General features: G+C 52.5%; 1 protein-coding gene across 3 annotated transcripts in view; it reads right to left on the bottom strand.

Moving 5' to 3' along the window:
- Positions 1-1,813: 1,813 nt before the first annotated feature.
- The window catches only part of USP2 (ubiquitin specific peptidase 2), a 72,552-nt gene continuing 59,800 nt past the window's right edge, over positions 1,814-14,565 (bottom strand). For 2 of the 3 annotated variants that reach the window (XM_032780463.2, XM_032780458.2), the window contains exons 5-13: positions 10,071-10,182; positions 9,863-9,973; positions 9,453-9,517; positions 9,059-9,162; positions 8,890-8,970; positions 8,428-8,506; positions 8,049-8,156; positions 6,862-6,982; positions 3,461-3,555 (exon numbers count right to left, since the gene is read on the bottom strand). In XM_032780463.2, the coding sequence (XP_032636354.1) occupies positions 3,468-3,555; positions 6,862-6,982; positions 8,049-8,156; positions 8,428-8,506; positions 8,890-8,970; positions 9,059-9,162; positions 9,453-9,517; positions 9,863-9,973; positions 10,071-10,182 (869 nt within the window). In that variant the 3' untranslated portion in view covers positions 3,461-3,467. Of the gene's footprint in view, positions 3,556-6,861; positions 6,983-8,048; positions 8,157-8,427; positions 8,507-8,889; positions 8,971-9,058; positions 9,163-9,452; positions 9,518-9,862; positions 9,974-10,070; positions 10,183-14,565 lie in introns of all 3 variants that reach the window. The other variant, XM_032780472.2, reaches the window with a different exon arrangement.

Here is a 14,565-nt window from a genome sequence, read left to right as displayed (position 1 = left end):
AACAGTGCTCTCTCTGTGAAGCAGGAGTGCTGGTGCCCCAGAGATTCAGTTGAAGGAGGGGATGAGGCTGCATGGCCTATGCTCTGCAGGATAAGTGAGACCCCTTGGGGGTCTGTCCCCCAAAGGGGTTCCACCTAGAGACTGTTCCAAAGCAGGGGTGGAGCACAGATCCTGTGGATCTGTCAGTAGGTCAGTGCTTTTATCCCTGCATTGCAGAGGGGAAACAGAGACATACAAGAAAGTTAGGTTATTTTTTTGTTGGTTCCCACCCCCCCGATGCTGCAGTTAGGAGTAGAACTCTCCTAGGAAACCAGTGGCTCCAAAGGCACTTTTGAAAACGGGACATCTGCTTCTAAGTCACTTGCATGCTTTTGAAAGTGATTTTCCTAGTGGCCATCACTGGGGCATCTGTGCCCCTGCTTTGCCCAAAGTAATGCAGCCAGTTGGTGTACAAGCCAGGAGCAGAACCCAGCAGTCCCAGATCGTAGCCCTCCTCAGCTGTACGGCATTAGTGGGTGGGAATTCAAGTCTGCCTCTTTTTATGCTTGTCAGGGATGGGTGCTGCCTGGAACCCAGCTGCAGGGTAAAGGGCATCCTATGACAGAGAGCCCGGGTAGGGAGATGAACTTGGGGCCTTCTCCCATGGTCTTGAGTCCCTCCCAAGACATGATCCTGGCCCTCAAGCTGCTCACTTGCTCCCCTGGACAGAGGTCCTCTTAGAGGCTCATGGGTGGAGCACCGATGAGGTCCCCAGCAATGACCCCACCTGTGGCCTGGAGGCAGCAGGACTGTCACTGTCCCAGGGGGTCTCAGGGCCTGCACTTCAGTGGGTTTGTTGGGGTGAACCTTAGGCCTGAGGGAGGAGCCTGGTTCTCCAGCCGGACGACAGCAGCTGCAGGGCTGGAAGCTGCTGGTGCACATTCTCTTGCTCCCTTCAGGGGTGAGGGGAACTCTGTCCAGGCCTCAGCCTGTCCCCTGCACCTGCTTCCTGTGGTGGTAGTTCCTGTCTATGAAGCTACCACAGCCCCTGAACTAAGGGCATTACTGATGCCACCAGTGTCACATGGGCTGCACGGAGGGGGGCTGGAGCTGGAGCTGGAGCTGGGTGTGGGGTGAGCTAATTCCCCTGGCTGGGTTTATGGTGGGCTGGGCTGGGCGCAGCGTTTCCCTAGTGCCTGGCGCCATGGCCCAGCCAGAGACATTCCTGCAGCCCCTCAAGCCAAAGCTGTTTCTCAGTTGCTAAGCAGTAGAGAAAAGGCTCATTGTTAAGAGCTTTGGGGAGAGCTGAGCTGAAGGGGGAGAGTCCCAAGCCTGGGGCGTGTTAATGGGAGGCAAGGAGGAGGGGGCGGGTCACAGTGAAGGGCTTTGCCATGGGCCTGGCTCTCTGCTTCCCGAGCCAGCCCTGGGTCCCATTTGCAGTGGCCATGGGTGTCCTAGCTCCTATTCCATGTCATGCCGCCCAAGCAGGGTCCAGGGGTGCTGCAGGAGAAATGTGCTGCCTGCATTGGGCCCAGCTTAAACGTTGGTCCCAGCTTAGTGTAGGCCCTGCTGTCCTGCTCTGGGGGGCAGTGGGAATCTCATAAGCCCTCTGGGCAATCAAGCTGTGCTTCTGCACAGAGCATGGCTCTATGTAGCCCCCTGCAAACAGTGAATAGCCAGCGGCAGCAGGAATCCCCTAGCTGGCGGGGCTAACCTCGCCCTGCAGCAGGTTTCCTCAGCTTATGCCTTGGAGCTGCAGCCTTGGTGTGGGATGAATGCAGCCTGTCCTGCAGCGTTAGTTGGGGGGCGCACAGCAAGGCAAAGCCCCAGGGGTGGTGGTCAAGATCAAATTTATTCCTGTACAAGTGTCCCTTGTACTTTACACTCTTTTGCTCCCCCCTCATCTTGCTTACACAGTAAACAAGCACTAAGCAAAACAGCAACACTGCTCTGCTCAGCCTCCCCGCAACTGCAGGCTGGACTGCTCTCACAGCCGGAGATCCTGACCCTTCCCCTGCAGCAGGCGCTCCCAGCCCCAGCCATGTCGAAAGGGGCACGGCTGAGCAGTGGGAAAATGTCCCTTTCGTTCTTAGTGTCAGTCCTCTTAGAGCTGTTCCGGGGGCAGGGTGCAAGGTGGGGGTGAGGGGAGCAGGAGCCTCGGCAAATGGCCAGGATACCCCCCACGGTGCTGTGCTAAGAACAGGCAAGTGGCTGCATCCAACGTGCTGGTTGGGATATCTCCGAGCATGCCTGGGGGCTGCTCGGCCATGGGGTCCGGTGGGGTTTTCCCCCCTTGCAGCCAGATGTCTGAAAGTGGCAGGGGTGAAGAGGAGGAAAAGAATAAATTAGAGAAAAGACTAAAAAGGCCATGGAGATTCCCTGGCAAGGCGGGTGAGGCTGGCTTCATGCCTCTGTGGGAGGGAGAGGCTGCTGCTGACTATCCTCCACCCCCAAAAGCTGGCTCCCAGAAAGCTACAGGCCGCTATGGCAGAGTCTGGGTATGCCACAGCGGGTTATGGGAACATTAGTTCATCTCACTGCTCCCAAAAGGTTTTAAGGCACGGTTGTATAGCTGGCCAGTAAACCCACCCAAAGCAAATCTCTCTCTCATCCCCCCATGCTCCTAGCAAGGAGGGCCCCTGTGGGCACTGCGGACTGAGAAAAGTCAATTACAAATAAACTCAAGAATGTCCCCCAAAGTGCTGAGCGGTTGAATAGTCACTCTGGGACCTGTCCTGGGATCTGTGTGCACCGCCGGGCGTCATCCATGCAAACCCAGTCATAGCCTGGCCAGGGAGTTTCAAATCAATAATTCACTGCCACGACTGCTCCATGGGCAGAGCTGCCAGCCAAGCTGCCACAGGCTCTTGGAGAAGGGTGGTGGGCTATTAGTCTGGTTCAGAGGAGCAGCCCCCAGCTGCAGGGAGCAGGGTGGGGCCGGGCCGGAGAGCAGACAAGGTGTTTCCATAGTGCAGTTCCAGGTGGGGTTCCCAAGCAGCAGGCTCCAAATGGTGTGACTGCACCAGGACGAGACGGAGGCACTCCTGGGTCCCCAAACCCCACTCGTCTCTGCCCCAGGGTGGGGAGGGGGTGGCTGCTTGGAGTTAATGGGACAGGGAGGCTCCTGTGCCCCATGGCATTTATTACACACCAAAGAAAAGAGCAAAACAAGCTAAAAATCCAACCCCTGCCCCTAACAGGAATCATCTGAGCTGTCCAGCTCCCTATGTGCTGGTATCCTCGCCGCTGTCTGTGCCACCGATTGGCCTTGGGCTCCGCTTGTCTTCAGCCTCAGCCGCAATGGGCCCCCGGGCAGGAGAAATCTATCCCCCGGCCAGGGTGTCGGCCCCGTTGTAGGGGTGGTTTCTCTTGTGTCTTGTGTTTTTTTAAAAAACGAACTGATTAATAGAAATCCCTGCCATAGTCGTGGCTGTCCTGGGTCTCCCCATCTTGGTGTGGCCATGCCAGGCTCCCGGGGGGGGCAGGAGCTACATACGGGAAGACGGGCTGGCCAGCTCGTAGAAGAGCAGGTAGGCGTCGCTGCTGCGCACGTGGCTCGAGGACATCGGGGTGACGCTGCAGGGAGAGAGCGATGGTCACAGCATGGGAAGGGAAGTGTGGACACACAAGCCGGGGGGGTGTAGAGGAGGAGCCCCTCTAAAACCTCACATCCACAGAGCTACCCCCACAACACCCAGAGCCTTTGCAGCCCCCAGTCACCCCACATCTAAAGATCTCCCCCCAACACCCAGAGCCTGTGCAGCCCCGTCACCTCAATCCACAGATCTCCCCCAACACCCAGAGCCTGTGCAGTCCCATCACCCCACATCCACAGATCTCCCCCCACAACACCCAGAGCCTTTGCAGCCCCCAGTCACCCCACATCCACTGATCTCCCCCCAACACCCAGAGTCCATGCAGCCTCCCCATCAGTCCACATTCACAGATCTCTGCCCAACACCCAGAGTCCATGCAGCCCCCCCATCACCCCACATCTACAGATCTCCCCCCACAACTTCCCTAGCCTGTGCAGCCCCCAGTCACCCCACATCTACAGAGCTACCCCCACAAAACCCACAGCTGGTGCAGCCCCCAGTCACCCCACATCTATAGATCTCCCCCTACAACACCCAGAGCCTGTGTAGTCCCATCACCCCACATCCACAGATCTCCCCCGCACAACTTCACTAGCCTGTGCAGCCCCCAGTCACCCCACATCCACAGATTTCCCCCTACAACACCCAGAGCCTGTGTAGTCCTGTCAGCCCACATCCAGATATCCCCACACAACACCTACACACCAATCAGCCCCCCCGTCACCTCACATCTACAGATCTCCCCCAACACCCATTGCCGATGTGGCCCCCCCAGTTACCCCACTGTGACGTTGCACTCCATATGATTTTATGAAAATATGCTGATGAGTGTGAATATAATGTAACTGGAATATGCTTTATGCAAAAGGTCTCTTGTAAGGTATCATTACAAAGCTTACAATCTACTGAGTGTGTTCATCCTATTTGTATGAATGTATCATTCCTGTATCTGAAACTAGGATTATAAAATATAACCCCGAGGTCCTACTGTAGTTATGCAAAGTGTGGGCCATTAATGGTGGTTTAGCATCTTGATGGCTCCCATCAGCTAGGACAGGGGTTCTCAACCTGGGGGTCGGGACCCCTCGGGGGGTTGCGAGGTTATTACATGGCGGGTCACGAGCTGTCAGCCTCCACCCCAAACCCCATTTTCCCTCCAGCATTTATAATGGTGTTAAATATATAAAAAAGTGTTTTCAATGTACAAGGGGGCTCGCACTCAGAAGCTTGCTGTGTGAAAGGAGTCACCAGTACGAAAGTCTGAGAACCCCTGAACTAGGACAATTGACTGTAGATGGCTCTGTTTACTTGCAAGGCTTCCTGTGAGTCAGGCCGGGGAGAATGAAGGCTTGGGGGTGTCTCAGAACATGTGACCATGTCACCTGGTACTGGAATCTATCTTAAACCTGGTGCTTTTCCATTTAGAAGGAGGGGTGGGGACCCAGAGAGACAAAAGATTCCCATTTTGTGCCAAAGCTATATAAGGGGGTGGAACCACAACAAAGGGGGCTGCAGTCATGAGAAATGCCCTAGTTAGGGGAAAAGATTGGGCCCAGATTAGGAAAGAGTCTAGTCCAGGGGTAGGCAACCTATGACACGTGTGCTGAAGATGGCACGTGAGCTGATTTTCAGTGGCACTCACACTGCCCGGGGCCTGGCCACTGGTCCGGGGGGCTCTGCATTTTAATTTCATTTTAAATGAAGCTTCTTAAACATTTTAAAAACCTTATTTACTTTACATACAACAATAGTTTAGTTATATATTATAGACTTATAGAAAGAGACCTTCTATAACATTAAAATGTATTACTGGCACGTGAAACCTTAAATTAGAGTGAATAAATGAAGACTCGGTACAGCACTTCTGAAAGGTTGCCGACCCCTGGGCTAGTCTGTGAAAGAAGCTAATTGGAACATCTCTGGGGGAAAGGTTTCTTACTGTATTAGGTTAGACTCGCGTGTTTTGTTTTATTTTGCTTGGTAACTTACTTTATTGTCTGTTATTACTTGGAACCACTTAAATCCTCCTTGTTATACTTAATAAAATCACTTTTGTTTATTAATTAACCCAGAGTAAGCCACTAATTCCTGGGGGAGCAAACAGCTGTGCATACCTCTCTATCAGTGTTATAGAGGGTGGACAATGTATGAGTTTACCCTGTATAAGCTTTATACCGAATAAAACGGATTTATCTGGAGTTTGGATCCCATTGGGAGCTGGGTATCTGGGTGCTAGAGACAGGAACACTCCTTAAGATGTTTTCAGTTGTCTGCAGCTTTTGGGGGATGTGGTTCAGACTTGGGTCTCTGTTTGCAGCAGGCAAGGGTGTCTGGCTCAACAAGACAGTGGACTGAAGTCCTAAGCTGGCAGGGAAAACAGACTCAGAGGTAGTCTTGGCACATCAGGTGGCAGCTCCCAACAGGATTTCTGTGACCCAACCTGTCACAGTGGTGTAGTCGAGCAGGATCTGTGCACAGTTGATTGCTTTGAAATGCTGGTGGTGATTTTAAGTGAGGATTCAGTGTACTGGCTGGAGAACAGGCAAAGTGGTAACTGGTTTGTTATTTTCTGTTTGCTTATTTTCGAGTAATGGAAAAAGGGACAGAATAGGAAGCAAAACAAATAAGAATGAAGATCCGAAGAAGTGAGAACTGCACAAGTTGCAAATTGCCCAGAAAGGCTGAACGCTGGGCACTAGGAGAACGGGGTCAGAGGTAGTCTCAGCACATCAGGTGGCAGTCCCATGGGGGTCCCTGTGACCGAATCCGTGACACCCAAATCTACAGCTCTCTCTCCACAGCACTCATTGCCCATGCAGCCCCCAGTCACCCCACATCCACAGAGCTACCCCCACAACTCTCCAAGTCTGTGCAGCCCCAGTCACCCCACATCCACAGAGCTACCCACACAACACCCACAGCCCGTGCAGTCCTCAGTCACCCTCCATCTACAGAGGTACCCTCACAACACCCAGAGCCTGTGCAGCCCCCGATCATCCCACATCTATAGAGATACCCCCACAACCCCCCAGCCCATACAGTCCCCAGTCACCTCAATCCACAGAGCTACCCCCACAATACCCAGAGCCTGTGCAGTCCCATCACCCTCCATCTACAGAGCTCCCCCCAGAATACCCATTGACTGTGCAGTCCCCAGTCACCTCAATCCACAGAGCTGCCCCCCACATCAGCCCACAGTACCCATCCATCTCCTCACATGCCCATACAGACCCCATGCCACATGGGAAGTGGGGTGGGTGCCTGGGATGCCAAGTGCAAGCCTTACCGGGAGTCGTTGAAAGTGTGCCACTCGCCAGACATGGGGCTCTTGCAGTAGGCTGTGTAGTGCCCCCCAATGGTGGTCCCGGAGTGATTTGAGACAGCGTATAGGTTGTAAATGGCATGGTCTGCAGGGGGGGCGCAGAGAAAACCCAGCAATTAGCGAGGGCAGGGTCCAGCGCACCCATCTGGACCCCTGCTGCTGGAATCCCCTGCTGGGCAGGTACTGGGCCCTTGGGCTTTCACTAGCAAGGTAGAAAGAGCAATACCCCAAGGACTGAGCAGGAGACTGGGAGGGGGCCAGGACTCCGGGGTTCTATTCTCAGCTTGGGGAAGCAGTGCAGTCTTGAGTGAGCCGGTGATTGGGGGAGCCAGGACTCCGCAGTTCCATTCTTAGCTCTGCCACTGGCTTAGTGCGTGGCTTTGTGTGTGTCACTGCCTCGCCCTGTGCCTCAGTTTCCCCACCTGAAATACAAGGCTAATGATATGGACCAGTCCCTCGGGGGTTGGGGAATTCATCCATCGCTGCCTGGTTCCTTTGCAGATGTGGAGTAGAGGGATGCAGCAAGGCACAGAGCATGCCATGCAGCCTCTGCTGGGGCAGGACACAGTCCTGGGGAGACAGAATGTACCCACGCCCTGTCTGTGGGATGAGTGCACTGGCAACCAAGGACAGGCAGCTAGTTGGGGCACCTCCTTGGGGCGGCTGATCAGCCACCAAGCTCCCTGTGCCAGAGCCCGATTCAAGGTGACTGCAGCACGGGCAAGGGTGCAGGCTGAAGTTTGTTGGGGATTACTGAGCTTGGGTGGCAATCGCTGGGCTGATGAAGCAATTGTCTGGGTAAGTGGGAGAATCTAAGTGGGAGGGAGAGGAAACAGGGGGGAAGCTCAGAGGGGCAGCCTGGGCGGAGGAGAGGTGGCTGTGGGGACATCTGGTTTGCTGGTAGGCTTGACCTTAGTAAGTGAAGAATAAATCCGTGCAGGGGTGAAGGGTCACGGCCGGGTGTGTATCTGATCAAGGAACAGGCCAGGCAGTGTGGCACACTGGTTAGTGACAGGGGTGCCCTGTGACACGCCCCTGATGCCCAATGGGATGGCATGAGGGATGTTGCCCCAGCTCTGCGCCATCAGCTACGGGCACGTTGTCTCCCTGTGCCAGTGCACCCAGCCCCCGCCTTGCCCCAGGGCACTCACTGCAGCTCTGTGTGGCAAACTCCCGCAGGTCCAGGTCCTTCAGCTGGAAGCTGATGAAGGTGGTGAGCTTGCTGGTTCGTATTCTGGCCTCGGAGAAACGCTTCAGATCTGGAGGGCAGAGTCAAGGAAAGGGGGCCGGGCCAAGATGGATGGATGGGAGGGAAGAGTGGGAGGAGATAAGCACAGAGCCCTTTGCCTTCCTGGGGATGGGTCCCGGGCTCCCTCTGGTATGTCCCACTCAGCAGAAGCTGGATCTGCTAGTGCCTGGGGGTGGGAAGTTACTCCTACCCATATCCCTTTGCCCCAAGACCCCCCCGCCCCATGCTGCCCAGGTGCTGGGATCTCTGCTGCAGGGAGCTCCGGGGAGCCTGATGGATACGAAGCACCAGGATCTTTGGGAACCTCTGGATGCTGAACTTCTTTGTGCACCTCGTCCTGGTTTTGCAGCGGCAGCACGTCTGGGGGAGACAAACCAGGGTTAGAGGGGGATCCTGATAGTGTCACTGGGGGGCTGAACCCAGAAGCCCTGGGCTGGGCTCGACGGTGCCACCTGCAGGGGAACTTCAGCAAATAGGCCCACCATCTAGTGGAAATGGGGCCCAGCTCAAGCAGGTCCAAGCCTGTCCCGGAGCCAAGATGGGTGCCCACCTTGAGGGCAGGTGGCCTCATTCCCATGGGGCTGGGATGCAGGACCAACTGCTACCGCAAAACTGTGATGTGGGCAAATGGCCCAGAGCCATAGGGTGACGATCTCTGTACTTGGTCCCTAAACAGCAGTCTGCCTGTCTGTCCCTCCCTCCATCCCTTCCTCCCACCGACTGCCTACCCAGCCCTCCCTCACCGGCTTCTCGTCTCCATCCAGCACGTCCTCCTTGGTGAAGAGCCGCATGCAGTCCAACAGGGTCACCTCGCTGTAGCTCTTCTGCGGAGAGCAAAGAGCAGGGGTCAGTGCACGCCCGGGCGGGCGGGGCGGGGGGAAGCTGAGCAGCAGGTGGGGGCATGGGCGTTACCTTGGCGATGGGCAGGGACAGATCCCAGAAGGGGTCGAAGGCCGTGGAGCAGTAGCCGCACTCGCTGCAGGTCAGGGAGCTCTTCAGCTGCCCGACGAAGAGATCTGGGGAGGGGTGGGGACGAGAGGGGGTGAGAGATGCCCAAGGCGCTGCATGGCCCAGACCTCGCCCAGCAGGGCTCTGCCCCTCACAGCAATGGTGTCTTCTACCGATCTATCCATTTGTGTGCTGGATGTATGGGTTCTCTTGGACCCAGCTCTCTGAGCTGGCTGCCTGCCCTCCCCTCCCAGACACTGCAATTCCTCCACCCACCTCCACTTCAGTCCCCGGGCCTTGCTACCCTTCCATCCACTCCTGCCCCCATGTCCTCCCCTCCCCGGACCCAGGCACTCACCCCCGATCCGGCTATCCTCCCTCTCCTGGTATTTCCGCCACATCTGCCTCCCTTTTTCATCATCGCTGCAGGGGACAAAGAAGAGACAGAGCACATGAGAGACGCCCGCGTCCTGCCAAGCCCTGAGCTGCTTTGCAGTCTACAGGTGAAAGCGTGTTGATTAGGAGGGAGCTGCAGGGAGCATGCTCTGCCCCCTTTACGGTCACTGGTCCAGGACTGATGCAGGTGCCCTGGGGTGGGGTTTAGCTGGTGAAAAACACCTCTGGGAACCCTTCCAGGGTTCCAGGCTGGGCTTGAATGAGCCGGCAGGGAATGTCGGCCCCTGGTGATGATGGATGGATGCTGCTCTGCAGGGGCAGCTCCATAGGACACCATGCAAGAGGCACCACTCTGTGCCGCTGCCTACTTACGGCAGGTGGTCCAGGTTGTCCAGGTTGGATCTGGGCCGCACTAGCACCCGGTTCACCTCGCTGTGGAGTCCATCAAGCAGGAAGCGCAGGAATTCCTGAGCGTCCTGCTGGCTGGAGTAGACAAGGGAAGGGTGAGAAACCGCTCCCTGGGCAACACAAGCCGTCCCTACCCCCAACCCATCTAGCCAAGGCCGCGGCAGAGCCTTACTTGTAGCCGACAAAGCGGGGCGCGTATCTCTGGATCTGGGTCTTGAATTCCGAGGGGCTCACCGCTTCGTTGGGGGACGAGGTCCAGAGCAGCTGGATCAGCTTTGCAAACTCTGCCGAGAGACAGCGCGAACGAGGGTTACCCGAGGCTCGCCGCTCGCTCCGGCCCAATCCCCTAGGCCTCTCGGGATGTGTTCAGAACTGTAGTCCCGACTACAGGTGGCTGTCCTCCAAGTGGGCACTGTGCAGCTTCTTACTCTGCCAATCTGCTCCCAGCCCATATACGTGACCAGACCTGCTGAACAGAGGAGCAGCAGGAAGCCTGGTTTGCTCTGCCTGTGAGCCTACACCTACACCTCAGGTATTGGCGGCAGAGCTGGCAAACCCTGGAGGAGGTATCGTCAGCCAGCCAGATTTAAAAAGGGGTCTTATGAATGAGTTAGGGTGGCCCATCAGCTAGAAACATTTCGTTGACACATGTTAGGCATGCATCTGGTGGTCATCAGCAGGGTGTTTGTAGCTGGTGGGAGTGGTGCAGTTATTCTATATCACGTCATGTTGAAATGTTAACCTGAAAAAATCATAAAATCACCAAAAAGGCCACAACTCAGAGAAACACAGTCTGTTTTTTACCAAAATTGGCAGAAAGCTTCTAAATGCAATTGCCTACGAACTCAGTACTCAAAATAGTGCTCTTGTGGAAAGTTTGGGGAATATTTAGCCCCTGGTGATATACTTTATGCATGTTCCTGTACTTGTCTGCCTTGGGTTAAAGCAAAAGTCTGTAGTCACACGACAGGATGAGCTTCTTTGTACCATATAATACATCAAAATATCTGTCATTATTTGTAGAATGGACTGATTGGAGAAGACTTTCTGTCTGGTCTTTTATATTTTATGAATATTGGCTACTGTGCAATGATTTCTGCACCAGCAACTGATGTTAATACACAGTACACCATAATGAAATATTTTCAGGATATGTTCCACTCTCTGGGCCAAGACCGGACTTATGTTGTGTATGATGAAGCGATCTACTGCAAAGCACAGTTGATTAAATGGAAGAATCGAACCGAATTTGACAATGACCCCTTTGAGATGGGAGGCGTGCATCGTACAGTGTATTTCCTGGGTGACACAGGCAGTGTGATACAGCAAAGTGGGTTTGAAGACATTCTTGTGGAAGTCAACATCTATGGTGTTTCAGCCATCAGCCATGCTGTAAGAGAGAAAGCACATAACCCTGGCTTTAGAATCCACAACCTTATGAATGAAGCAATGAATTGCTTGAAGTAGATGGCATTTAGCAGTTCCATGAACAGTCGTTCTCCCAGAAAATGAGAAGAGACGCATCTTGGAGAAAGCTTGATCTTGCACCGAAGCATTTGAAGATGTGGACAAAGCACACAGAGAAAAAAGCATGGAAGCACAGAATGCACTGGCAGACTTCATGAACAGAAGAACCCAATCATTCCCCCTGCGCAAGGACACTTACATTACCAAAGGGAAAAAACTGTTGAGATAAATTTCTGCTACGGGAAAACTATGTAATGGATTTCTCCCAACTCCTGAGGAATTACATAGCAGCAAAGAGAGATGATAACAAATCCTTGTATCTTGAGATTTTGTCAGAGATTATTCCATTTGATTTCCAGTGTGGTCTTATGAACTCTGCTAGATGGGGTTACGTAAATGTGGCAGAAACCAGATATATGTCTCGCACCAGCTGATAGGGTGCAGAATACCAGACTGCCACATGCTTCTGTGGTATATGGCATGACATGGCCACGGAGCAATCACTCAGCAAGGACTGTGGGAAGCATCAGCATCTTGCACAAAAGATAAAGTGCTGACCTTCAAGTTATTTGCAGTGGTGTGTTTTTCCCAGAATATCTGAGAGACAAGGCAGATGAGGTAATATCTTTTATTGGACCATGGTAAAAGAGACAAGCTTCCGAACACTGAGAAAGCGCCGTTCAATCAAAGATATTATTTCACCCACCTTGTTCTCTGCACCTTTTAGGGCAGCTGTAACATCTATGACAAGGCAGATGTGTGGAATGCAGCCTTCAGCAACGGATCTCTACAAAGAAGCAACCACAAAGGGCATGGCTACAGATGAAACTGCTGTCCAAGATATTATAAAACTTGTGACCGAAAGTATGACAAAACCTTTATGCACTGAACCTGGAACAAGCCCAGATCTTAGGCAGCCATTTGTGAACATTCCAATGTCTACTGTGGCTCCACCTGAAATTGCAGAAAGTTTGTATTATCACAGAGAATGGCATCCAAGAAATGAAGCAGTTAGTAACCAGGAGACTGCAAAGGGGTGAGGGGGAGACATCTTCGATCCCATAAAAAGTCACAATCTCAAATCATTTGGTAATCTCAGCAAAACAACTGGTCAAAAGAAGCAGACAGCACAAGCAATAACTACTGACCATCAGATATTCAGCAAGCTGACAGTTATTGCCCAGTCCAGAGATGTTACTATCCAGAGTTTGATGACTGGGACCTGTCCCATTTCCCCTCTTCAATTTGGATGGTTCTCAAGAAACACTCAAAAGAGCAACTGCAAGAGCTGGAGAAAAATCTGTCAGTAGTGAGTTACCACCATCTGATGAGTCACCTTAGCTATGGTTGACCTCATGATGCTTCTGCAGATGATATGCACTGGTCTTGCCAAGTGCAAAACTTTTGGGGAGCTGTCTGATCAGCTGCTAAACATTATCCTTGCACTAAAATGCCAATACACTGCTGTTGTTGCTGACAGTTGTGCAAATGAAAAATCAGTCAGATCTGGTGAGAGAGCCCACTTGGGAAATGACCAAAGGCAAGAAGTTTGGAACCCCACTGTGTTAACACCATTCCCAAAGCAACACTTGGAGATGATATCAAATTCAAAGAATAAATCTAACATTGCAAACTTTCTCCTCAGTGACTGGAGCATGAAGTGTGAATAGAGATAGTCGCCTGGTCGTGAAGTATACCTTGCTGGTGGCTTTCACAACATTGCACGAGCAGTGACGGGCAACCATCCTGCAATGCCAGACCTCAGGGCAGATCACGAGGAAGCAGATTCACACATGTTCTTGCACGCTGCTCAAGCAAAGCAAACACTCGGAGTAAACAGAGTGCTAACGTGGAGCTTGAACTCAGACAGTGCATCTGTGTGTCCAAGAGACAGAATTCATCTACCCCAAGAAGAGAGTAATTTAACAACTGGTGCTGGCCCAAAGAAGAGATTCATTCTCATGCACAGAGAGGCTTTGGAGTTGGGAACGGACACGTGTCTTATGTTGACAAACATTCATGCTGTCAGTGGATGGGAAAAGGAGCTGGCTGACGACAGCAGCTGTGCTGGAGAAAGAAGAGAAATCAAAGAGGTCTTTTGTCCCCTTTAAGGTTCCACAGTAGTTCATTTGCAGTTGATGGTCCTTCTCCGTTGGGCAGGACATAACACCTTCTGCACACCAGCATTTCACACTACCTGATGTCTTTCACCTCTTTGGTGATATACAACTACCGAGGATTACAATGCAAACACGTAAATATTACCTTGTACCATTGGGTACAAATATTATAAATGAGATTAATGCATGCAGCAATTTACAAACATTTTATAAAATATAAACGCATTCTTACACTTCTAATGCCTGTTTTAACAATATTAACACACAGGTATTTGTCAGTGTTCAGGTGAGACCTAGGGACCTTGGCATAAGCTGGCACCAGGTCTCACAGTGTCTATACTGAATTGCCTATCCAGATCTCAGGGCTTGCAGCATTCACAAATCATGCCCATACTCACCTCCGTCGGTCTTAGTGACGTCTGTTGTATGAATTCCAGAGCATGCCCACTGTCAGCAAGCCCTCTTCTCCACTGGTCTCAGAACTACATGCCTATGGTATGCCTGTTCTCAGCTCCCTTACAGTCACAGCACTGTCTGCCTGTAATACGGGCCAAGTATACCCTGTCTCAACTCCCGTCTGTCTTAGCACTGTGGACCAGACCCACAAAGGGGTGTTGATGTGTCAATCTCACCATTGCCCCGGCTTCTAGATGCCTAAAAAAATCGTTCAGACAACAGTGGGATTCCCAGTGCCTGAGTTAAGTGCTTGGGCTCTGTCTTGGAGGAAAGGGCAGAGACAGCTACCAAAGAATGGGATACATAAAAACAATAATGACAGGTACAGAACTGCCTAAGCTAGCCACTGGGAGCAGAGGTGTAGCAAGTGCCCTCTGTACCCTCTGACCGGAGGGGGCCCCGCAAGGAAGGGGGCCCCTAAAAGTGGCAAAAAAAATGTAAGGTATAACTAGGTAAGTGACATTTATTGACGCTATTGCACAATCCATGTTGGTTTTACTGACAAAACCGTGAAGTCATTATTATACATCATAATGCTATTGGCTACATCAGTTGTCTGTCGGTCAGTTTCGAATTTTAGTTGGACCCATTCAAAGAATGTGTATTTGCGTTCATAATGGCGGT

Source organism: Chelonoidis abingdonii, chromosome 18, assembly GCF_003597395.2.
Source record: "Chelonoidis abingdonii isolate Lonesome George chromosome 18, CheloAbing_2.0, whole genome shotgun sequence".
NCBI classification, from domain to species: domain Eukaryota; kingdom Metazoa; phylum Chordata; order Testudines; family Testudinidae; genus Chelonoidis; species Chelonoidis abingdonii.
Note: the sequence above shows the minus strand (reverse complement) of the source record. Positions and strands in the feature narration are given on the sequence as shown.